This window comes from Vicugna pacos, chromosome 4, assembly GCF_048564905.1.
Source record: "Vicugna pacos chromosome 4, VicPac4, whole genome shotgun sequence".
In the NCBI taxonomy this organism is placed as follows: Eukaryota; Metazoa; Chordata; class Mammalia; order Artiodactyla; family Camelidae; genus Vicugna; species Vicugna pacos.
The window spans coordinates 3,881,400-3,907,593 of record NC_132990.1 but is presented as its reverse complement, the minus strand read 5'-3'; the positions used below and the strand labels follow the sequence as shown (position 1 = coordinate 3,907,593).

The following is a 26,194-nucleotide window of genomic DNA, read 5'->3' as shown; positions in this document are numbered from 1 at the left end:
TATGAATAACAAATGACACACTTATTGCTCTTATCACTTAGGAAATTCCAAGGAATGGGAACGAAGATGAGCTATATAGTTCATATTGTAAATCACAGTATCACATTCCTCTCTCCCTCTTTATGGGTGGCCACAGCCTGGCAGCATCTCTCAGCTGAAGGTGGCAGCTCCTTTAAAGCGATGTTTCTTACACAGTTCCTTTCCTCTCTCTCTCCCCTCCCTCCAATATTTGCTCCCTATCCAGCCCTTTCAGGCCTTAGGGTGGTAAAAGCACCCCTCTATCACTAGTTCTGATGACTTACCTACACCCTTCTAGACGATTTTACTTTTTTCTTTTAACCTTCCCACACATTTGCAAATAACTTCTCATATTGCTCAGTTGTAACTTCTATATCCTTCCTATCCTGACAAAGAGTTTTTGGTTCTTCATTGTATAAAAGAGATTCTACCCATCCAGCCTGCTTCCTAGATCAAGCAAGATAATCTGTATGACAGAGTCTCAGTCAGGTCCAGTCACAAAAAGACAAAAGCAGAAGCAAACAAAAGCACACTGAGTATTTCAAACAGAGAGAATTTAATAGAGGGAATTGATAACACCAAAGTCAAAAGTCTGAAAGAGCAAAAAGAGGATACCAAGTAACTCAAATAACAGTAACTGCAGGGCTGGTGGAACCAAAAGAAAGAGGTGATGTTTCTGGGAAATGGATGCTCAGAGGGGGATCCCTGCATGATTAATGTTCAGATCCCTAAAGAGGGCTTTGTGGGGCTGGTGCTCAGATCTTTACAGGCTGCCTACTGGTTGGTGCTGTCTGGCTAAAGCTGCTCTCTCTGCAGAGTGATAGTAACAAAAATGCAAACAGGAAGGAGTTTCCCCAGCCCCTTCCACCTCCTTTTACGCTCCCAATTTGCCTCCCGTTGGCCTACTCGAACACAAAGCCAGCTGGCATGAGTGCCTCAGGATCTGAGTCTGAAGCTTCCCGGACCATCATCACAGGTCAGAGGATAAAAGGTGGGCTTAGGACTGAAACATACCAGCTAAATAATCAACACATATAGGTACCATTAAAACGTTCTGTATTATGGCTATTATTGTTACCCATAATTAAGAAAATAGAAATATATGTGTACCCCTTAGAATGAATAAACTTTCTTAGTTTTACTCTCCCAAAGATCTCCAGACCTGAGTAAAATTGGAAGGAAAAAAAAAAAGGTGCTACTCTAGGTACTATATCTGTGACATAGGCCCTCCAGCTTCAGGAAGATGTTGAGTCCTGGTCCTCTGTGGCCAATGCAGATGTTGGTAAAGAAAGCAACGCTGGCTGGTGCATCAGCTCACCCAGACTATCTGATGTTGGCATTCTTCTTGAGGTAGTCCACATAGCGAGTCAGGAGTAGCTTCTGAAACATGCTGCTGTAGAAGACCCACGACGGAATCAGGCTCAGAATGCTTGCCTTTAATACACCAAAACATGAGTGAGAGAAAAGAAGAGCATGGAAGTTGCAATAAAACAACTCAGTTTATATTCATTATCTTCAAAAACGTATTTCTGACTGCTGAAGTGGAGTCCCAGTGTCTTTTACGTAGTTACTAAAGTTTAAAGATCTTGTGACACTTTCTTAGCAAGCAAGGTTTTCTCAGGAACCAAAGCAGTCACTTGCTGGATCGGCTGTGAGGAAATTCCAAATTAATAGAACCCTGTCCATAGTAACACCCTCCTTCCTTCTTTCTCTTAGTGAGCACTTTCCCTTCCTGGTGCTTAATCTCCCTGTGTCTTCATGTTTTTTCTACTAAGGTTCTATTCAAATGAGATTTCAGGAAAGAATCAGGAATGCTTTCCACCACCTGACACAATGCGTAAGGCATGGTAGGGGCTAGGCAAATACCTGAATGCATAAAGGAGTTAATGAGTGGGAGAGCAGCCAAGATGGTGGAGTAGGAAGATTCTGAGTTCACCTCCTCCCACGGGCACACCAAAATTACAGCTACTTACAGAGCAACTGTTGATGAGAAAGATCCAAAGTCTAGCATGAAAGATCTTCTACAACTAGAGATATAAAGAAGGAGAAACAAAGAGATGGGGGGGGTGGCACGGATATGCTGTGTAGTCAAGAGCCATACCTCTAGGTGAGTGATGCACAAATGGGAAGATAATTACAATTGCAGAATTTCTCCGCAAGGATCAAGGGGTATGAGTGAGTCCTACATCAGGCTCCCTGCACCAGGAAGATGAGCCCCCAGAATGTTTGTCTTTGAAAGCCAGCAAGGCTTACTTTCACTAGAGCTGGGGGGCTTTAAGAAATAGAGACTCCACTTTTAAAGGGTACACACAGAATCTCACATGCTCCAGGAGCTAGGATAGAAGCATTCATTTGAAAGGATCCTAAGTCAGACCTATTTGCTGATCTTGGAGACCCTCCCAGAAAGGCAGGAAGCAATTGCAGCTTACCCTGGGTCACTGAAGAAATCAAAGAAGAAATAAAAAACTACCTGGAGAAAAATGAAAATAAAAATACAATGATGCAAAATCTATGGGACCCAGCAAAAGTAGTTCTAAGGGGAAAGTTTATAGTGATACATGTCTACCTCAGGAAATAAGAAAAATCCTAAATAAAAAAAACTAACCTTACACCTAAAGGAACTAGAAAAAGAAGAACAAACAAACCGAAAGTTAGTAGAAGAAATCATAAATATCAGAGCAGAAATAAATGACATATAGACTAAAAAAGCAATAGAAAAGATCAATAAAACTAAAAGCTGGGTCTTTCGAAAGATAAACAAAATTGATAAAACTTTAGCCAGACTCATCAAGGAATAAAAAGAGGATCCAAATCAATAAAATCAGAAATCAAAAAGGAGAAGTTACAACCAACACCACAGAAATAAAAAGAACCATAAGCGATTGCTGTGAACAATTACATGCCAATAAAATGGACAACCCAGAAGAAATGGACAATTTCTTAGAAACATACAATCTCCCAAGACTGAACCAGAAATAGAAAATATGAACAAATCAATTACCAGTACTGAAATTGAATCAGTAATTTAAAAACTCCCAACAAACAAAAGTCCAGGACCAGAAGGCTTCACCAGCCAATTCTACCAAACATTTAGAGAGGAGTTAACACTTACCCTTCTGAAATTATTCCAAAAAGTTGCAGGGGAAGAAACACTTCCAAAATCATTCCATGGGGCCACCATCACCCTGATACCAAAACCAGACAAAGACAACACACACACACAAGTAAAGTACCAACCAATATCACTGATGAACATAGATGCAAAAATTCTCAACAAAATATTAGCAAACCAAATTCAAGAATCCATTAAAAAGATCATACACCATGATTAAGTGATATTTATCCCAGGGTGCAAAAATGGTTCAATATCCATAAATCAGTCAATGTGATATACCACATTAACAAATTCAGAATAAAAACCATATAATCACCTCGACAGACGCAGAAAAAGCTTTTGACAAAATTCAACATCCATTTATCATAAAAACTCTCCAGAAAATGGGTATAGAGGGAGTATATCTCAATGTACTAAAGGCCATAAGTGACAAACCCATAGCTAACATCATACTCAATGGTGAAAAGCTGAAAGCATTTCCTCTAAGATCAGAATAAGACAAAGATGTCCATTCTCACCACTTTCATTGAACATAGTATTGGAAGTATTACTAGACACATCAATCAGACAAGAAAAAGAAAAAAAAAAAAGGAATCCAACTCAGAAAGGAAGAAGTAAAATTGTCACTGTTTGCAAATGACATAATACTACACATAGAAAATTCTAAAAAGGCCTCCCCCCAAAATGTTAGAACTCATCAACAAATTCATGAAGTTGCAGGAACAAACTACTATATAGAAAATAGATAAACAACAAGGTCCTACTGTATAGCACAAAGAACTATATTAAATAGCTTGTAATAACCTATAATGAAAAAGAATATATATACATATGTATTATATATAAAACTGAATTACTATACTGTACACCAGAAACTAGCACAACATTGTAAATCAACTATACTTCAATAAAAATAAAGTTGCAGGTTATAAATCAATACACAGAAATCTGTTGTATTTCTATACACTAACAACAAACTATCAGAAAGATAAATTAAGAAAACAATCCCATCTACCAACACACTAAAAAGAATAAAATACATAGGAGTAAATTTAACCAAGGAAGTAAAAGGCCTGGGCTTGGAAAACTCTAGGACACTGATGAAAGAAACTGAAGATGACACAAACAAATGGAAATAAACCATGTTCCTGGGTTGGAAAGATAAATTTTGCTAAACTGACCATACTATCCAAGCCAATCTACAGATTCAATGCAATCCCTATCAAAATAGTAGTGGCATTTTTCACAGAACAAGAACAAATCATTCTAAAATGTGTATGGAGACACAAAAGACCTGGAATGGCCAATTGTGAGAAAGAACAGAGCTGGAGGAATCATGCTCCCTGACTTCAGACTATACTACAAAGCCACTGTAATCAAAACAGTATGGTACTGACACAAAACAGACACACAGATCAATGGAACAGAATAGATAGCCTAGAATGAACTCATCCTTATATGGGCAGTAAATCTATGACAAAGGAGACAAAAATATACATTGGGGAAAAGACAGCCTCTTCAGTAAATGGTGTTGGGAAAACTGGACAGCTACGTGCAAAAGAATCAAACTGGACTGCTTGCTCACACCATTCATAAAACATAAACTCAAAGTGTTTTAAAGACTAAAATATAAGACTTGAAACCATAACACTTCTAGAAGAAAACATAGGCAATACCCTCTTTGACATCAGTCTTAATATTTTTGGATATGTCTTCTCAGTCAAGGGAAACAGAAGCAAAAATAAACAAATGGGACTACATCAAACTAAGAAACTTTTGCACAGTTAAGGAAACTATCAACAAGACAACAAGGCCACCTATTGAGTGGGAGACGAATATAGCCAAGATTTAGCTCATAAGGGGTTGATGTCCAAAATATACAAAGAACACATACAACTCAACATCAAAACAACAAACAACCTGATTTAAAAATGAGCAGAGGATCTGAACAGATATTTTCCCAAAGACATACAGGTGCCCAACAGGTACATGAAAAGACGCTCAACATCACGAATCATCAGGGAAATGCAAATCAAAACCACAAAGAGATACCACCTCACACCTGTCAGAATGGATGTATCAAAAAGACAACAAACAACAAGTGTTGACGAGGATGTGGAGAAAAAAAACCCTTGTGCATTCGTGGTGGGAACGTAAATTGGTGCAGCCACTGGGGAAAATAGAACGGAGATTCCTCAAAAAATTAAAAATAGAAGTACCAGACCATCCAGTCATTCCACTCCTGGGTATTTATCTGAATTTTTAAAAAACCCACTAATTTGAAAAAATATAGGCACCCTTATGTTCATTGTAGTATAATTTACATCAGCCAAGATACAGAAGCAACGTTGGTGCCTATCAATAGACAAATGAGTAAAGAAGATGTAAGCTATATATCTACACTGAAAATGGAGAAGTTTGGCCCCAGACAGAAGTGAACTTGAACCCTCGCTTCACCATTACCAGCCAGGTCGCCTTGGGCCATCTGCTTTATCTGAGCTTCACCTGATTTGATCCAGCTCTGAGCTTCAGTTTCCTCAATTGTAAAGGGAAGCCAAATGTCCTGTCTCACAAGATAATTAGGAGCAGTAAGCGATGAAATGATGAAGCCCCCAAGTTCCGCGTGGACTCTTGGTTAGGTGCTCGATTCCCTCCTCAGTAGAGGATGTGTCTTTGCCTCACTTCTTGCTTGTTTACTGGTTGATTCTATTTGATTATCTATAACTTTGATTCGAGGCAAATTCAAAATTAGTTTTCGTGGTTTTAATGATTTATGTGCTTTTCTTCGTTTTCTCTTTTGCTTCACCAGGCACAAAGACTTTGTCCTACTCTGTTCCTGGCATCTGTTCGCCAGTGGAGATTAAAATTTGTTACATAAGAAGTCAAAAGAGAAAAGTCAAAACATTTTTTCAAATTTTGACATTTAGATCTGGATTATGTAGCCAAATAATAGTCTTCCAGGCCATGATGTTTTCTCTAGAAAACATTTTCTAAATGCTAACGGATTCCATTTAAAACATTAGTATCCCAGAGGACTAAAATTACAGAATTCTCTTAAGGGGTGGAGAGGGCGTGTTACCCACTGGCAGTAGCTTAACCCCTCTGAGATGGACAGGATGTGGCACTGGGAAAGCACACAGAAACCCTGTCCTTTTTCTGTCCTGGAGGTAGTGGGAAGTGGACGAGAGAGAGAGGGAGACATAGCCAGACGTGTGTCCTCTGATATGTGTGTCCTCTGGGCTTAGGCTGGAAGTCAGGGGCTGGAGGACTGGCGTGAAGGATAAGGAAGGGTGGTAAGTAAGTAAGGGTGACACTAAGGGCGAAGGAGGGGTTACTGCCCCCGCTCTCCTGCAGTGCAACCACAGAACATTATCTCAGCATGGCGAGGATGGTGCTGAGCTCTGGTATGCCAGCATCCCTCAGGTTCACACTGGTGCTGATTCAGAGCTGAGAGTCAGAGGGCCTCTGGGAAGCAAAGCTGCAGGTGGGCAGCTGGCCTCTGGCTGGATGAGGGAGGTAGCAGAAATTCAGGGGGTCTGCAGGCATCAGTAGCTGGCGAGTCCATTGGCTTAGCCAAAAGGACTGCAAGTCATCTCTCTCACTCCCCACAGACATAAACAAGCAAAGTGAGGAACCACCAGGTAAATGAGGGACACCAGCCACACACACTTAAGGACCAGCAGGAGATCACGGGGGCTCTCATCCCCAGCGTCATCCTAGTGAGAGAGGCAGGAAGAAGGGACGCTCCCAGAAACACTGAACATTTTTCTCTAAATAATGGACGGCACATTTCCTCAATCGGCAGTTTAGATGATCAGACCAAACTAAGTTTAAGACATTCCACTAATTTGTTTTCCTGCCAGGCAGCAAGTATAACCTAAAGAAAAACCAGATCAGCAACGTGCAAAACAAAGCTCTTCTATTCCTTCTGCATGTCCACTTTGCAATGTGAGTCCAAATGGTCATTTTGCCCATTGTTACAAATCTACAGTAAATGGAGCAAGTAATCGACTAAGACAATGCAGGATCTCTTGCCAGAGTCTCAGTACTGAGTTCCAAGGAGGTAGCTGAATGCTTTGAGAAGATTTAGTGCATTGACTCGTGAATCCCTCCAGCATCAGAGAGAGACAGAGAGAGACAGAGAGAGAATCCTAATTCCCACCTCAGAAAAGCATATGAGGCAGAGGAGAAAGCTGACCATGAAAGGGAAGGAAAGGTCTGTCTAAGATTCTTTGTTAATGCTGGAAGCAGAACCACCCTGACACTCTGTTTGTTCTGCGTATCAGCATGCAATACTCAAGTCTACTCTTGTTTCAAGTTTGTATTTTTTTTCTAAAAGCAGCCCAGGGATGGTAAGGGCTCCTCATGCCAGATGCCCCGAGCCTTACTCCCATGTTTGATGGAGTTCCTGGTGTGCAAGAACCAGCTGGTCCTTGCTCAGAGAGCTGATGGTGAACCCTTCTGAATTCCCCTGCAGCGACAACATGCTGGTAGCTTAAACATCAGTGTGGGGAGTACTTACACCATGGCAATAGCAAATGTTACCAAAAAATAAAGGTGTTTTGTTTTGGTTTTTTGTGGGGGAAGGTGATTAGGTTTTGTTTTTTGTTTTGGGGGGGGGTGGTTTTTCAACAGAGGTACTGGAGATTGAACCCAGAACCTCACGCATGCTAAGCATGTGCTCTACCACTTGAGCTATACCCTCCCCTTGTTTTGTTTTGGGTTTTTTTCCTGGATACTTAAACATTTACTGACACAGGGGGCCAGGGAAGTCGACAGTCCCTACAGGGAAGCTCACTGTGTCTTGGTCTGACCCTCCCAAGATCTCTGGGAGCCCCCTTAACTTTCTGAGAGGAGAGGTGAGGCAGCCAAGGGTGCGGATGGCCAACTTCAGAGTTAATCTAGGTGAGCACTCAGGCCTCCAGCGTCTCCTTGCCCTTGCTGCACACGCCTTCTCATGGGCTGTGTCACCCTCCGCAGCAGCCCTCGGCCATCACTCTCCTCGCCGCGATGGAGAAAGGCTGAGGGCTCCAGCAGCAAGGAAGAGCCAGTTAAGTAAGCCCTGCCTGTCTGTCCTCACTTGCTTCAAGAAAGGTAAACTGATCCATCACCAAGATTTCATGGGCAAGGCAGCCACACGTTTCCTCTCCACTCGTGACGTAATTCAGTGATTCTTTAACAAACTCATCAGCGGTCTTGGTTATCATGTTGGTATTGAGATACTTTGTCATTGGGGTTGAAACAGCATATGGAGTCAGCACCTATAATGGGAAATAAAGACCATAAGGCAGGAGCCATCTGCCCAGCCCTGAGAAATTAACGCCCACTTTGCCATCCTTCATGTTCCAACGCGGTTCTTTTTTTTTTTTTTACTTGAAGTACAGTCAGTTACAATGTGTCAATTTCTGGTGTACAGCACAGTGTCCCAGCCATGCATATGCATACATATATTCGTTTTCATGTTCTTTTTCATTAAAGGTCACTGCAAGATATTGACTCTAATTCCCTGTGCTATACAGAAGAAATTTGTTTTTATCTATTTTTATATATAGTGGTTAATATTTGCAAATCTCAGACTCCCAAATGTATCCTTTCCCACCCCTTTCCCCGGTAACCATGAGATTGTTTACTATGTCTGTGAGTCTGTTTCATTGGTAGATGAGTTCATTACTGTCCTCTTTTTTCTTTTTTTTTTTTTTTAGATTCCACATATGAGTGATATCATATGGTATTTTTCCCAACTCTGTTCTTCCTATAAAAGACCCTAAATGATAACAGAACAGTAACGGGAGTAGAACTAGCACAGAGCTGGGAATCAGAGAGGCCAGTTTCTGGCTTAACTTTGCAACTAACTCCAAATGAGGCCTTGGCCACACAACACCAGCTGGTTCAAATGCATTTAGGGTGACCAAGGACAGAACACGGTCCCCAGGCTTCAAAATTGAAAATGCAGGACACGAGTTGTGTCTGAAGCCAAGACAAACAACGGAAAAAAAAAATCAGTTTCATTATATCCCAGGCATTGAATGGGATATACTTTTTCTCAATAGATTATTTGTTACCTTAAATTCAAATTTAACTAGATGTCCTGTATTTTATCTGGCAAAGCTATCTCCGAAGTTTATTTCTAACATGTGTAAGGAAAGTTGGAGCAATTAAAAGTGCTTTAAGATTCCCACTTTCCCCCTTCAGTTAGGAGCCAGAAGTGGCACATATCTCATAGTCTTGTCTGTCCTGGTAAGGAAAATAAGCAACCACACATTGTACCCTGCAAAATCCAATGCCTTGTTTCCACCGGTGGCCTCACCACCTTGTGGCCTGGCAAGAGGATTCATAGTGGGATTTCTTACCTTATTCCCAGACCAAGAGACCTTGGCATCTTTAGGGGAAAAAAAGAATCCTTGCTTGTTTTCTTCATTTTATTTTTCATACCATCACTTATTTTTCTCATCATGTTTGAAATGATGCTATTTTATAATTGAATCCAATCTATGAGTCAATCAATTTACGGGGATTCAGGGTTCCTCTTCTCAAGGACTCAGAACTGTTAACCTCACCTGGATAATGATTCCTTTTGCTTTATACTCCGCTTGCAGGGCCTTGGAAAATGTGCACATAAAAGCCTGGAGCAGAAAGGAGAAACGCCTGAAGACCTAGAACTTCAATGTCCGTCACAGCCAACTTAGATGTCAAAAGGCACCACACGGAGTTCATCTGTTTCACCTTAAAATGCAGCAGTTTGTCTTGAAGGGAGTTAGAGCTTCATTTCTTAGTCTAGGAAGAGCTCCCTCAAGGAGCAGGAACATACACTTTGCGATAAGCACATACCTGGGGCCACTGCGTGTAGGTACCCCACCCAGGGGCAGACCCCCTTGTCTAGAGCACCCCCTCTTCCTCAGGTCTGTTTTTACGGCTACGGCAAGAGGACATCTGGTCCGGGAAGGAAGCTACAACGTTCCTTGCTGGCAGGAGGAGAGCAGGGCATCCAGGCAAGGAGCTGAGTGGGGCTGGGGTCTCACAGGGGCTGCCTGGCTGTGCCAGGCTTCATCAGCCCAGACCTTTTCTTTCTTTTTGTGATCTGCTCCCAGACATGGGCTGACCAGCTCCGCGCTGTACCTAGAAGAGTTCCTCCAGGCAAATCTGTCCATCAGCTTGCCAGATGATCCAACGGAAAACGCTAACTGGGAAAGCAAGAGGAAGGAGACGGAGGCTTGGACCACATCTGTCACTCACCTTGGAAGCCGAATATGTGGCATACAGAGGCCAGGGAAAGAGGGCCATCCCGGAAGAGATGTTCAAGATGAGACCCTTTCGCCTAAAAGGCAAAGAAACCAAGTGTCAATTGCTTTGCTGCCCAATTACGCCTTGAGAAGGAAGGAAATTAAGGAGCTCATGTGAACGCTGGGAAAATTCCATCAACACCTCTAGGTTTCCGTGTGTGTTACACGTTCTGCTTCCAAGACCTTGGAGTGGAACTCCCTCTGCATCACGGGCTACCCCGCCACAGTGATATCACCCAGCGGTCAGTTGACAGCAAGGGCTTGACTGGAAACCGGGGTCTCTGCTGCAACAAAGACCCCCACCAAAACGCAGGGAACCAGCTCAGCTCAGATAAGACTCAAGATGGGAGGGAGCCTTCTCTCTCAAATGTGACCACATGAGCTCAAGGTCTCTTCTGATAACAGTACAGATGTCAGATGCAGAACCCTGTCTTGGGTGGAATTTGACCGTCCATCATCTGCTCACACAGGCGCCCCCAAGCAAGCCTCTGGGGTCCCTACTTCCCCATTTGAAATTCAATATCCTTATTCCTTCCCAAATAGATGGATTCAATCCAGAAAAAAGCCAAGAAACTGCCAATTAGAACGCAGGGCCCAGCCCCTCCTTCCACTATGATAGAAAACTATCAACCATTTGCCTTTAATGAACACCACCTGAGAAAAACCAGCCCCCAAATGGGCATTGCAACAGGGTGATTTCAAACACGGAATAAATAGGGACACTGATGGGGTGGTGATTTTTATCCCTAAATCGGAGTATTCGTTCTGACAAGAGCTGAAATGTGTAATAACAAAGAGATGGTCTTGGCCTCAGGCCAACTTCTGAAGTCTCTTTTAGACTCACTATGAGTTAATTTTTTTTTTTACGAGATCAACATACAAAACTCAATTGGATTTCTATATAGTAACAAAATTAAAACACAACACCCTCTGCAATTGCTCCAAAGAAAATGAAATTGCTCGGGTGCAAATTGAACAAAACATGTACAGAATCTTGTGTACTAAAAACTGCAAAACACTGAGGGGAAAAATAATCAAAGAAGATCTAAGTAAATGGAGAGATACTCTTATTACTTCCAGCCTTTTATCGGAGTTTTTTGTTTTCTGTTTTCCTTTCTTTTTTTCCTGTGTTTGCCTCTCTACCTCCACTTAAAGGTGAAGAGGGCACAAGAAGCAGACATTAGGGGCGCCTAACAATGCCGTGTTTCTTTTTTTTTTTTTTAACACTACACGTTAATTTTTTTAATACAATGTCTGCTGAAACAGACATTTTCTTTTCTTTTCCTCCTTTCAGTGTATGCTCACATTTGACCTTCACACATGCTTCTCTGTTTGCAAAACTGGCCTGGTCCAGAATGTCACACTTTCTCCCATAATCTCCATGTCCTTTCATCATAGTTTTATCACTCCTGAAAGCAGCAGTGGGTGAACCTTATCTCCCCAGGTCCCCAAGTCAGTTGACTGCCAGGCCAGGGAGACCACACTGCTCCACGCTTTTTCAAGGAAAGAGCTTACCTTGATTCCATGTGTTTCAGAATCAGCTGAGTCATCTGTAAGAGAAGGCCGAAGTTAAGCCCTGACAAAGGAGCTAGGCTGCAATGGGAAGAGGGTGCTGGAGGAAACTGGAGAAAGAGCTTCATTTTTTTTTTTTAGATGGCCTTGAAAATCTGCTGACACGCATTGGAGGTAATTCTGACAACACTAGAGTCTGGCTGGAACCCACAGGAGGCAGCCTTGACAAATGGCAAACGCTTCAGAGGCCTCTGGTTTCTTCTGCATAAAACTGAAGTCTTCCTGGAAAATGAGGGCAGTGAAAAATTATGGAAATTGGCCAATGGCTGTAGGCCCAACTTTAAGTCCCCCCCAGGTACTCTTCGTTCTGGGAGACGGGCCAGAGTAGACGGGCCACTGTCAACCCCGCCCATGAGTTAGAATCAGGGGCTGTCAGGACCTAACAAGTGTCCATGAGCATCTCATATACAAGGTATGAGATGGAGAAGAACATCTCAGTTCAACGGCAGCCTCATTAGCAGCCTGTGAAATTGCTCCCTAGACACAATGTGTCTATCTGTCTGTCTGTCTGTTGGAATTACAACAGCATTGAGATGTCCCTCCGCATCCTAACCTCCTGGCCCTGGGAAAGGTCTTCCTGACAGTCCTAGAGGTTAAATATTCTGTTAAAAGAGCTTTACACAGCATGATTATAAGGCACCCAAGCAAAGAATTAAGAGAGATGCAAACCCATGGAGATGTCCTTGGAAACGCAACTGAGTGGAATCAGGCCCTGTCTTGGGAGCAGGGCTGAGACAGAGAGGATCCAAAGGGATGGGGAGGGACAGAGAAACAGAGGAGACCGGGGACCTGAAGGCAAGTTTTGCCTGTTTCTTCACGCTGCCTGGGGCCCCACGGCAGCTTCTCAGTGGGCTCCGTCCCTGCCATCACCCACGTTTCCTAGGCCAGGAAGCCCATCCTGGGGGCCTCCAGATAATGCTGTCACTGCTCTGGAGCAGCGGCAGGGGTGAGAGTGGTGGGGGCTTCCTAGAACCCACAGGACTGCCTCTGGAAACCTTGGATTTTGAGGGAGGTGAGAGAAGGATGTGGAGGAGAGCTCGTCTGCACCCTTCCCTTGCTCCTCCCAACTTCATCAAGGCTGTAGTTGGAGCACTGTTGGACAGCGTGTCTCATAGTCTCCCAAAAGCCTGACTGGGTGACTGATCCCAATTAGACAACACTGGACTTTGTGGGTCCCTGTCTCAAAGTTTCCAGCATTTAGCCTCATATCCCACCTTCCCTTTGTCCTCATACTCATTCTCCCATCTCTGCTCTCGATAGAGAAGTCTAGCGTTTCCAGATGATTCCTTTGGAATAATTACATGATACCAGTCATGCTTCCAGCCTGCATGGCCAACTTGGACACGGCGTGTTTAGAAGCCAAACTTCCATTTGTTTTCTTTGTTACTTAAAAAACTTAATGTCTACCAATGTATGAAATAAATTTTTTTTTCAGAAAATCAAAGCATTTCTCTGCTAAAGGAGTCAGAGGGTTGTCAAATACATTTGGGAAACTCTGTGATCAAACGGATCAAGACAGGAAGATCAATGTATACATTCACGGAAAAGATTTTAGTAGTAAGGCTGCAGACACAGTGCCACCATATAAAACTTACAATTAACATCAGCTGGAGATTTTTAAAAGGCATTGATTGCTCAGCCTAAAAAGAGTGTGTGTACCAATAAAAAAAAAAAGAGCAGGAAACTATGAAATACTAGAATACTTACCAAGAAAACAACCAAGGGTACAAATAATTTTTGTCAGCTCAACTTTATGCACCTGAAAATAATTTTTTTTTTGGTCTGCTCAGCATCCATCCCTGCTTTTGATATTGATAGCAAACTATTTTCTCCTGGGAAACCAGTCCTCTGCTGCTAGTCCATGTTTTGCTCCCCAAATGAGGGTCCCGGCTCTGTGAAGTCAGGGATCACACCTGATTCATTGCTGAAGTTCCTCTGGACCTTCCAGAGTGGTCATGAGGGCTGCCATGTGCAGTAGTGAATGTTGTGTACTGAGCAAGCTGCCCAGCTAGGAGGGTGAGCGCAAGCTAAAAGCACAGGGTTCACTCACGAGCCACTTAGAGGGCTGTCACCATTCAGAGGAAAGGGAAGCATGTTCGTCTACTCACCAGTCACGGGGCTAAGTCTGCTCTTAAGTTGCACCTTTTTCCAAATTGTCTGCCGAGAGGGGGGCGCCTTTCTACTATTCACACAAAGGATAGCGTAGGATGGCTTTGTGGCAGTCATGCCTATAAATGCTCATGCAGTCCACTCAAATCAAAAGACTTGAGTGCTGACATACCTAACACATCATATAACCCCAGACTCTAAACGGCAGATCAAGAACCTGAAGTTCAAGGGAGTTAAATAGCATGCTTGATGCTGTCCAACTAACTGGTAGCTGAGCTGGGTTCAGAATACACATGAACTTGAACTTCAATTCAGCAAATATTTTCAGAGCAACAAGAGTCCATAAAATCCAAACCCTGCCCTTTGTCATTTTTCCAAACAGAGCGAGCTTTCCTTTTTTGGCAAGACTACAATCAGAAGAAACTCTTAATTTTTTTAAGTTGCTTTGGAATGCTCAGTAATTTCCAGCATCGTCAGGTCTAATATGTTCTGACTTATGACAAAACTGAATGCAAAGGTAAGATTCAGGTGCTAGGGAGAATGAACCCATCACTGTATTTTCTTGATGAAAACGGGATAAGACGATTAAGAGGCTACTACATGGCCTCTCAATCAAGTGTGGTTCAGTTTTAAAGAATTCTGCAGCTCCGGGAAGGGGCCGATTCTCCTGAGCTGCCGAATTCCTGAAGCTACTACAGCTTACTGTATTGAGCACATATGTTGATCACTTACCTTCACGACGGAGGTGACGTTACAATGGATGAGGCCCTGCAAAATAAAGAATCCCAGCCATGAAGCAGCCAGATCATCTGAGAAATTCTCCTGAGAAGCAGTCAGTGCTAAAGAACCATCGAGTGGGCAACACTGTGTGTCTGAGCGGCTCCGTCACACACCCAGCCTGCAACGGAGGCTGCTGGTTGATGTTCAGCAAATGAGCACTGGAACTGGGGAACTTCTGACATGATTCTCTAAGCATGTGGTCTTGAATAGAAATCATTTAAGACTTTCCTTGAAAATTCAAGGAGGAATACGGGCACGGTCTTTCAAAGGGAGATGTTAATTTCCAGCTGACCGAAGAAGATGTGGGTCCAGAGACCACAGCATAGAGAATAGAAAGGCGAATGGTTGTATAATACAAGATCGAGGTTCTGGGCTATGGAGGCCAGGTAAAGAAACTACTAGAAAGACAGAGAGGGAAAGAGGGACAGATACAGAGACAAGCACATAGGCAGACGTAAATAGAGAAAGAGAGGCAGGAATGGAACCTGCTTACTGGAGAGACACAGACTTGTGCCAGAAATAGGGACCACGGGGTCGGACGTGTGACCAAGAGGAGCTCTGGTGAGGATGCTCAGCCGTGTCTGAGCAATCCGGCATTGTATGTCCATGCAGTAGGCTCGGGGCTTAAATAAGACCATAGGAATACTTGCGAGATCGGAGAATAGAATAATCGGCCTGAGGAAGAATCAAAATATAGCGCCTTCAAAGACTGTTAAACGCACAGTAAATTTACTCAGGACCAGCAGTGGCGTCCTGAATTTACTTGCTGAATTTACAACACCCCCAACCACTGAGTGTGTATCATGGACTTCGCTCACACTGAAAGCTGAACAAATCTTCTTACCTGGGAAGACGAAGAAAGTCAAAGAGTTGACTCGCACTGAATCCACAGCTGTGAATTTGTTAGGCAGAATTACCCGCTTATAAAGCACAGTGCGGAGTCCCAAAAGACTGCGACAGTGGCAGGTAAATTTTGATGCGTGGAGAAGAGGGAAGATGTCCTTATCCTAGAGACAGTCCTGAACCCTGGTACCCTTAACTGCGTATCAAGTACTAAGGCAAAAAGGAAGGGAGACCCCCCCAGACATCCTTCTGGAATACAGACTTTTGGCTGCACTCCCATTACACCTTTCCAGCCATGGTAATTGCTCAGCCAGGGACCCACCCACAGACGAGCACGTGCCTACCTGGATGTTATCCGGTGTGTTAAGGAAATGGGTCGGGAGAAGGTCTGGCAGCATTCCGACATTGTTGACTGACCCAAAGAGGCAAAGCAAAAAGATGTCAGAAAAGCCCTTGGCAAACGTTTATGGAAAGCCTTAAAAACTGTCATAGTCAACCCAGAAATTCTTCCCCTGGGAAGTTTTCCTAAGGAAATACGTACAAAAGATTTATATACAGAGTTGTTCGCTGCAACGTGATCTGATGACAGTGAGGAAATTGGAGGGGAAAAAAAAATTGTGATCCAATAATCCAAAGCACGTAAAATGAATCACGGTGTGGTCATATGGTGGAACCTAATGCAGTCGTTCAAAGCTATGACTGCTCAGAATTTTAAAGAACATGGGGAAACATTCATGATATATGGCTTTTTTTTAATATTGCAAAACAATATGTAAGTTTAATCCTGATTTTGAACATATGTGTGTATGTACCTGGAAGGAAATGTACTAAGACGCTATCTTAGGCTGTCGGGATTTTAAGAAATTCATCATTCTTTTTTGTGCTCATCTGTTCTTTCCAGTTTTCCTGCAATGATATATTTTCCACTTTTATTAGTAAAAATTGTAATTTACTAACTTAAGTTCAGCAGGAAGTTTCGAAATCAAATCTTCCTTCAACATACAATATAAACATGGTACTATGTGTATATGGTTATAAAATAGATTTTCTATAAACTGTCACAGAAAAAAATCGTATCTTGTTTCCTGAGTGAGAAAATCGATTCTCAAACAACCACACTGACTCGCTATTTCATGGATCAACTGCATCATATTTGTTTGCTAAATTAATTCCTCTCTGCTTCCCTCTTCCTACCAAATGTCAATATCAGTCCAGTGAGAGAAAAATAGTTTAACATTAGGGAATATGATGGGGAAGGTTGAAATATGTAGATTTACTAACATTCCAAAGTCACATATAAATTTGCTAATCCAGTAAAGCCTCTTGAAGAATGGAGCTTTAAGACTTGATTTAATGGTGTAGCTGCCAGTCATGGGTGAAGTTTAAGCGACCGTACAATCAGATTATCACTAAGATAATTGTTTCGCTGATCCCTCACAACAACCTTTGCATTTTACCACTTACTTACCTAAAATTCCGATTTCTAAGCCTTTAAGGTTTTCTTGAATATACTCGTAGATGTCATCTTTGGTAAAATCTGCTTGTACAATCTTCACGCTACTCCCTATGGTCCACTCTGCGTTAGAGACAAAGGTTATTTTGTAACCAACAGGAGTCCAAATTCCCTCTTGCCCACCACGTTCCCCCAGTGCTTCTGCACTACACCTGACAAGCCATCACCTTAATTAGAAACAAGAAACAGCCTCGGATAAATGCTAGGATGTGCTGAAAGATTTGTGAATGACGGTTTCTGTGTGATTCGGAGAGTTACTACAGTGACAAGTAAAGGCATTAAAACAGATTCAGTGCAAAGGTTTGCAAAGTGGGGTCCCCAGAGCACAGCATCAGCATCCCTGGGAACTTGGTAGGAACACAAAATCTCAGGCTGCTCCCCAGAACTACTGACCCAGGAAATCCTGGGAGTGGGCGTGGTGATCTGTTTTCACATGTGCTCCCGGTGGCTCTGGTGCCCTTGGACTACGGGCTGTAAGAGCCAAGTGTGATGCCTCTGCTCAATGCGTGTCAGGTCCCCTCCACATAGACACAGACGCCCTTTGTATTTGTTCAACACTTTAGCAATGTATAAAACATTGACCTGCCACAATACCTTTTTTAATCATCTCTACAATCTTGCAAAGTAGATTTTAGCCCCATTTTCCAGAGGAGAAAATTAAGGCTCAGAGAAGCTTACTAGCTTGCCCAAGAGCACTCACACGCTGCTCCCTCCAACTTCGATACCCTTTCCACTATTCTATGTGAACTTGCCTTGTACAGGAGCTTTTGGGCAGATATAAAAGCAACGTGCAGATTTCACCAGCTGCCACCTGCTCAGTTTAGGAGTTAGACCCAATATTTCCGGGGCAAGTGATTTGTAGGCATAGTTTGCGAGTGGAGGCTGCTTTTCAAAAACTCTACTTGCTTTTCAAAAGAATGATAAAAAGTATCCTTTAGCACTGTAAGGGAAACACTGAAGAGGTCCTAGTCCTGGACAAAGTTATTTCTGATAGCCAGACACAGAACAAAAGCAGAATTCATTGGTTCAAGGGCACTGAGCCTCCTCAGTGTGATTGCTCAGCCTCACGCCTCCCACATCCATCTCCTATCCCAAATCTCCCCCAGGGAAAGAAGGCTGCCCCCTAGACAGTCGGCTACGGTTTTCACCAGCCTTCATAGTTGAACTAATTCCTTTGAGTGAAGATGACTATTAATTACTAAATTAAATCAATAATGATTAAAATTCAAATGCCCAGAAAGGGATGCATATGATGCTCATTACTAACTAAGAACATTTCAGAGTTGTCATAATAAAACATTATAATAGAACTGCTGTCTCTTAGGGTTGTATAGTGTACAACCTTCACAACCGTACATGGCAGCCCTGGATCAAAACTTTTTTTTAATCTAACAACCACCAGCAAGCATTGTCCCTCACCCTACTGCAAGGAGCAGGGACCTGGAGAAGTAAAGCCCCAAACACAGATCCTGCTTTTGAAGAGAGGGGCAGAGGCAACTGGGCAGCTGAAGATTCTGGATGAGGGAGTCTGATTCCAGAGATCAAAATACCGACCAAACAAGAGAGTGGACATATTTGTGGGGTGAGTCTGTTCCTGCTTCATGCAGCCCAGAGGATCATTGATGAACTAAACTAAAGTGAATTAAAGCCACTTACAGCCTGCACTGGACTTTGTAAACTGGGCTCCCCACGGGAGGGCTGGTGCCCCCGGCTCCAGAGAGCACACGCAGGGATGCTGACAGATGCCTCGACAAGCAGGACAGAAGCAGACTTGGCTGGCAGACTCCCCAAACAGTACCTTCATTTCTTGGGGACACTCACCAATGTCCGCAGCAATGGCCTGTAGCTTTTCCAGTGTCCGGCTGATCAGCACGACGTTGAGTCCCTGTCTTGCTAACTGGGGGTGGAGATGGGAAAACCAAAACAGACAAAGATGATAAGCAGACAGGGAAGCCTTGTCTTACAGGTGAGTTGGGGCATCGCCCACTTGGTCGAAGGGTGATGTGCTTGCTTGTCCTGAGTTTAAGTGTGCAGAATGTGACTGAGGTTTCTGGGTTATGAGTGAAACAGCCACACTGGGCCGGGCTAACCGTGACATAATAATAGTTTATTTGTGTGTGTGTTTATTATGTACCAGGAACTATTCTAAATGCTTTTTTTTGTACAGAGCCACGATCTGAATGCCCTCCCATCTGAAGCACCTGGGGTCGGATGCGTTGGATTCAGAATCTGGATGTTTCCCTGAGATCAGAAGACACTCTCTTCGGAACGGACACTGCCTCGACTCACGGGGGCTGGGCCACAGCGTGTGGCAGTGGTGTGTGTGACCACGGCACAGGGGGCAGGGAGACACCGTGTGCCGGGCCTTCCCGGACAGGCCGGGACTCCTCAGACCATGAATGCTACAGGTGAGAAAAGAGAGAGCTTTCCCGAAGAAATGCTGCATCTTTTTCTATCTTGATTTATTAAACTATTCTATTAAATGCACAAGTACATTCTCGTTCTAAAAGATGTCCTCAATGTCCCTGCGGCCCCATTTCCCCTCCCACCGCTGGGTTCCCGCTGTTTTTAGTTTGGGGTTGATTCTTTCTGACTTTTTCTCTGCATCTATTGTAAGCATCTATAAATGCCTGCAGAAGTGAAAGTTTGATTTGTGGGGCTTCTTTTCTTTTCACATTTTGTTGATGGCATTATACGTTTGTCTTTTTAACTTGATGATGTGTTTTACCTCTAAGTGTTGTGTTTGTTTCCACGTCGTCAGTCCACGCTCAGCCACTTGACTTTTTCATTGCTTTGTACTGCTCTATAACTCACTTTCGTGTGCATGTTTAAGTCATTTTCAAGTTTTCCAATTACCAATATTGCTATAGGGAGAAACTTTCTATATCGCTCTTTGTGTATACGGCTGAATTAATTCCTTGAGTAGATAGACAAGGAGAAATGGAATTGTTGTGTTAAAAGGTAGATGCTTTTCAGGGGGGAGGGTATAGCTCAGTGGTAAAGCATGTGCTTAGAATACACGAGGTCCTGGGTTCAATCTCCAGTACTTCCTCTAAAAATAAGTAAACCTAATTATCTCCCACACACAAAAAAAGGTACATACTTGGCCAGGAAGAGACACACATCATTTCTGCTTGATTTCATTGGCAAAATGAGCCACACGGCCCCACCCACATGTAAGGGGAGTCTGGGAAATTCCTTGGCTGGACAGCAGCTTACCAGGTACAACTCTATACAATGGAAGAAAGAGTAGGGACCTGGCGGACATTTAGTTGTTCCTACCGTCCTCTTACCATTTCTAGGATTATTTCTATTCCTTCTATTGTATTCTGAGTCATTCTTGAGATTAGTATCATAGGCACAAGGAAGAAAAAAAATATATTGGAATTCCAGGAAACAATACTTCATTAATGAAAACGTGGAAGTTGTAGTGATAATAATAATAACACACAAAACTGCATATGCTATCAATGCACTTTGAGAAAAGCATGATTACCTACCATCCACCTAGCTAGCTAGCTACAGAGCAACAAAGAGCCTGAAGGCATCACGCACAGACGCTGCTCACACTCCAGCGACTCTCAGCCCTATCACATCCTCTTTTTATGTTTTTTAATGCCCATTAATCTTCTTGAAATGGAAGTTATAGATAATGTGTCCCGCTTACACAAATTATTTTTAAAATCAGTATGTGCCCTAGCTATAATGTAAAAGATAAATACAAGGAAAATAGCTTATAATTTTCCTATTGTTTTAAGTATATAAATACTTATGATGCAATTACCTTACAAAGTAACCACACCATCACAAATTCCTAAAACAACTCCTAAAAGGGAGATACTGCCACTTTGAATATCATTGTATATTTTTTTAAAGGTAGCCAGGGGTGAGATTATGATTTTTAAATTTCCTTTTTTTTTTTTTACTTTTTAAAAAAATGTTTTAATTGAGGTATGATTGACATATGCCATTATATTAGTTTCAGGTGTACAACATGGTTCAATATTTGTATACATTGTGAAATTATCCTAAATTTCTTATTTCTTTCATAAAAGAAGGTCAATTCCTTTTCTAATTAGAAAACTAGTGCTTGGGGTGGGTGTCATGCGAGTATGATGTTTTAATAAAAGGGGAGGAGAAAGTTCCCAACAACACAACGTACCTCGAATGAATAAGCTTTTCCAATCCCATCTCCGGCTCCAGTGATCACTGCAAAAAGCAGAAATGGTTGTAAAGGCTAGAATTCATCTCTAAGGACCTCTTTCTCACTGGCTACATTTCCTTGCAGGCTGACCCTCTAGGATACTTAATATTCCAGAGCAGCGCCCTCCTGCTTTCCAGCCCCACTCTGTTCATCTATGAAGTGTCCAGCCTTGACTCCCTTTACTAATTGCTCAAAATGAAGCTTTGGGCAAGGGGGGAGGCTGTGGGAAACACACTCCAAAATGAAACCAAAAACCTCAGCTGGGGAACATTTTCTGCAGAGCCCATAGGGTTTAGACATTTCCAAGCCTTAGTTCATCCAGGGCAAGCGGTGTGGCTTATCTCTACCCACACGCCCACTTGGCGCAGGAAGGACATTTCAAAGTTCCTCCTCCAAGTCAAGTTCTCCCCACTTCCTAGAGGGAGGTGGGGACCCTCGCAGAGCCCATGGGAGATAGAAAGAACAAAGGACAATACAGAAATGCAAGAAGAGGGTGCAATGAAATGAAGGGACCTAAAGAATTTGTGCTCACTAACTCTAATGATTAATAGGTGACGATCAGACGGGTCTTCTAGACCTTTTTTAGCCAATAGCACACACATATTTAATGATTGAGATCTAAACCCCATTCGTGGGAATGTCAGAATTTCAAAATGCTTAACAATTCAGTCTAGACGTATCTGCAATTTTCCCTTGGACCAACAATCGAAGGCTATGCTTTCCTAAAGTGTGTGCAAAAGCTGTGTATACATTTAACTTACTTGAGAGTGAGAACAGACTGAATTGTACAAGCTTCAAGCAGCACCCTGGCAGAAGCACCTGCATTTTAATAACTACAAATGATTCTCTTTGTTCATTTGGGTACTTTTAAGTGACTTCACGCGTGATAAAGGTGCTATGCTCAGGGTTCCGTGGTCTTCGGCATCACCTTCCCCTCCATTACACCCACTCCATCCTCAAAATCCCCCACTACGAGGCCTCAACTATAGGTAAGATGAATGAGTAAGTGGCTGACATCTAAGGAGAGCTTAACTTTCTGCCATGCACTATGTTTTTATTTTTCATTCCCTTAGACTTTGTTATTTACAAGTTAAATTACACAGCAGCTTTACACAGCTTGAGATGGAAAGGGAAGGGAAGGGGAGGAGAGGGGAGGGAAAGGAAGGGGAGAGGAGGGGAGAGGGGGAAGGAAAGGTGAAGCTGTCTCCGAGGCTCTTGGTCACCTCCACCTCCTCCGTTTGTGCGCACAGCCTATAACGCAGGGAACATCACTGGCCTTCGCTGATAACTAAGGAAATTAATGGAGAGGAAGTCCTTGACCCAATCAAGGTCACGCGCTGCTAAAAATGATGACGGCAGGATTTGAACCCAGGCCGTCTGATTCTGGGGCCACAAGTCCATAAAGAATACCAGCATCGTCATTAAGAAATCAACCACATATGGCCACATGTGAACTTCTCTTGGAATCTGTGTTCTGAGAAGAGCTTTGGGCTGACGGGCAGAGTTCTAAGCCCCCTCAGTGCGTGGGCACTTGAATCTGTGTGGAACAGGGTATTTGGATCCAGAACATTCAAGTTCAAGCTGCTTAGCAACATCATACGGCCCGGAGAGGAAGGGATATTCACACACATCCCCTCTCTCTTTCTCTTTCTCTGTCTCTCTCTCTCTTCAAATGTAACAAGCAACAATCAAAAATGCATTTTTCCCACCCCGAACAATTTTCATATAATCATTTCTTTCTTTCAGGTGCTAAGGGTGTAAAGTTGCCAGCTTTAGCAAATAAAGACACAGGATGCCGGGTTAAATTTGAATTTCAGGTGAACAACAAAGAATGTTTTCGTGTAAGAATGTCCCACAAAATAGTTGGGATGTCATGAACTAAAAAATCATTCCTTATTTATATGAAATTCAGATATAACCGAGTATCCTGTATTTTATTTAGGCTGACACTGTATTTCTAAGGCCACTTAAATTCTTTTTTTAAGTTATTGGATTTGGGGGGGCCCAACTGTAATGTAAAACCTGGCAGTTGGAGTTTGGGGTTTTTTATTTTTGTAATGCAGGCGCCTGACGGATGCTTTGATTGCCAGATGAGGCAGCCACTTCAAAGAGGCATGTACTTCAAAGGATTATTTCTTAATTATTATTAATTATTTCTATAAACACTATGCTGGCCACCTGGCTAGGTAATGAGTCAGGCCACTACCTCCAAATGAGGCTCCTCTGTTTTAAAAGTCTTGGTTGATTTCAGTAACTGACCATTTGGGTTCTTTGTTTTTCCTCTTCCTGTGCTTTGAATAAATTCCCAGCTATGTTTGAAATTCACCAGTAAAGAATGAGCCCGTGAAACCCTCAGCCCCGACCCCAGAATAGAATAAAAGCAGAACCCCAGGCCCATTCTCTCTCTCTCTCCCCGCCCATGGCCTTGCTGTGTGGCACCAGTGTGCTGTGCAATTTCCAGGTCCTATAAGTAATAAGCCTTTTTTTTTTTTTGAGTTTCCCGATGGCTACTGCTGAAAGGCATCTTGCAATCACAGAACCACAAGGGCCAGCCCAACTACAACGTCAGTTATTGACAGGCTGAGACCAGCACATAACTCTGAGTTGGAAGTGCAGCCTTGGCACTTCATTCAGGAAGATGCTAAAATCATAGCCTCGTGCCCTTCACCTCAATTAAACCCAGTCATGAGGCTGAAACTCTGCAGAGCAGTTCTAGGCGATAGATCCCATTGGGAGGCAGCAATTAATCAATCTACTTGGGACCCAAACCAGACCCAGATTCTGCATCTAACCGTCTTTAAACACACGTCTCCATAGAGATCTTTATTGCCTGGAATTTGTATTACCCTCCCTTCATGAAAGGGCTTGGAGAAACTTTTTTAATAAAGTGAATTTCAATTATTTGGATATCAGAATTTGGAAACACTCTTTAACAAAACGAAGGCACCCTGGGGCTTTTGAAAGTCTGGAGAAGAGGATGCAAAAATTTCTGCAGCATCTATTATCTGTACCGTAAGAAACTCCAAAAAGAGGAAAAGCCAGCTAATGAGGACAAGTGCACTGGTAAGAACTCAGTCGCATTGTCCCCGAATTATTCTCCTGATGCCCGACATCTTGTTTTTCAGACAACCCTAATTTCACTCATGCTGTCCAGCGCTCCCTCCTCAAATTAAAATCACCCAAAGGAGTTATATCTTTGCTGTCTAGGGAAAAAGATGCAATATATCTTTTGAGACCTAAATAATAATACATAAGAACAACCAAAAAACGAGAGATGGAAAGCTCTCCTTACCTGCCCACTGTCCCATGGACTTCAAGAAAGACCTTGGTGAAACTTTCCAGAAGTGCAGGAAAATGTGTTTGGAGAATCGCACACACTTCCCCAGGAAGACCAGGCACACCAGCAGCCCTACGAAAATGAAGAGTTGTTCCAGAAGCTCCATCAGGACGGCACCACAGCAAGATGCTGTTTCAGACCTGGTCCAGCCCGCACAACCTCCGAGGGCACGTGGGGCTGCCCTGGAGGAGTGTCTGTCCCCCTTCGGGAGACACTGGGCACATTCCATCCTGTCACTGTGTCGAGGCATTTAGATTAGAGTAACTTCTTTACACAATCCTCTGATTCACAGGCTTTTGATAAAATATTCTTTTTAATAATACTGTGGAGCTTTTGTGACCACAGGGGAGTTGGTGAAGAAGTGAAAGGTGGACAGGAAGAAAGATAAAGCCTGGACAAAGAAAAACGGCAGCCCAGAGTCCCCTCCCTGAATTTGGAAGCCAAAAGGGATATACGGAAAATGTATGCAAAATCCTGTAAGTCATTCATTCACTTATTCAACAAATATTTATTGAAACAGGTGGCATTGCCGTTTGAGGCACTGGGAGCATATTATAGTAAACAAGACCAGTCAGAGTTGTGGGGGAGCTGAGAGTCATAGATGATACACAGATAAATAGAATGTCAGATATCAGTGCCACTGATGCGGGGAAAACGGAGGTGGGGCACGAGGAGGGCCGTGTCCCAGGTCTCAGTTGGGTCCCTGGGACGTGCCCCGCCGGGTGTGGGTCCTTGGCTCCGCACAGGAAAGAATTCAAGAGTGAGCCACAGTTGAGTAAAGGTAGATTTATTTAGAGAGATACACACTGCATAGAGTGTAGGCTGTTTCAAAAGGTGAGAGAGAGGCCACGAGGTGTGGGGATTGGGTGCTCAGGTTAGAGTAGAAGTAGGTACACACTCCACAGATGGAGTGCGGGCCATCTCTGAAGAGGAGGGAGTGAGATAGGCAGCCACAAGGCGTGGTGTTGCCAGTTTTTATGGGCTCAGTAGCTTCACATGTTAACAAGTGCAAGGACCATTCCATCTACCCCGGGGAAGGGGCTGGGATTCCCAGGAACTGGGCCACCACACACTTTTTGACCTTTCATGGCTAGCCTTGGGACTGAAATGGCACCTAGGGCATGTTATTTACTATGCTAATATATTACAGTGGGCATATATTGGAGCTCAAGATCTACTAGAAGTTAAATCTCCCACCATCTTAATCCTCAGGGCCTACTGGGAGTTGACTCTTCCACCATTTTGATGTTAATTGCTGTGTCATTCCTTGAATGGCTGTGCCCTGCCCCCTTCCCTCCTGTCTCATCATGAAAAAGTGCTATTGAGTGACTTTTCAGAGTGACTAGTAAGCAAATACTTTAGAGAGGCTGTTCAGGAAGGAATTCTGTGAAGAGGTAATATTCTGAGCTGAAATCGGAGTGAA

At 43.1% G+C, this 26,194-nt stretch overlaps 1 protein-coding gene across 1 annotated transcript; it reads right to left on the bottom strand.

The window, feature by feature from the left end:
- Positions 1-1,057: 1,057 nt before the first annotated feature.
- On the bottom strand, positions 1,058-24,993 carry HSD17B3 (hydroxysteroid 17-beta dehydrogenase 3). Its single transcript, XM_006209228.4, has 11 exons — positions 24,727-24,993; positions 21,393-21,439; positions 19,052-19,127; positions 17,186-17,293; positions 16,062-16,129; positions 14,827-14,862; positions 11,929-11,963; positions 10,367-10,448; positions 9,691-9,756; positions 8,245-8,394; positions 1,058-1,452 (listed from the first exon to the last, which is right to left on the bottom strand). The coding sequence occupies exons 1-11, from the start codon at positions 24,875-24,877 to the stop codon at positions 1,342-1,344; spliced, it is 930 nt and encodes a 309-aa protein (XP_006209290.2). The 5' UTR covers positions 24,878-24,993; the 3' UTR covers positions 1,058-1,341.
- Between the last annotated feature and the right edge of the window lie 1,201 nt (positions 24,994-26,194).

Bases quoted from the DNA above. Each gene is read 5' to 3' on its own strand.
- HSD17B3 (XM_006209228.4), bottom strand. From the start codon at position 24,877: ATGGAGCTTCTGGAACAACTCTTCATTTTCGTAGGGCTGCTGGTGTGC. The intron at 21,440-24,726 runs GTAAGGAGAGCT...TGCTTTTTGCAG, and splicing joins GTCCATGGGACAGTGGGCAG to TGATCACTGGAGCCGGAGAT. The intron at 11,964-14,826 runs GTAAGTGATCAA...CTTCTCTTACAG, and splicing joins ACGTCACCTCCGTCGTGAAG to ATGACTCAGCTGATTCTGAA.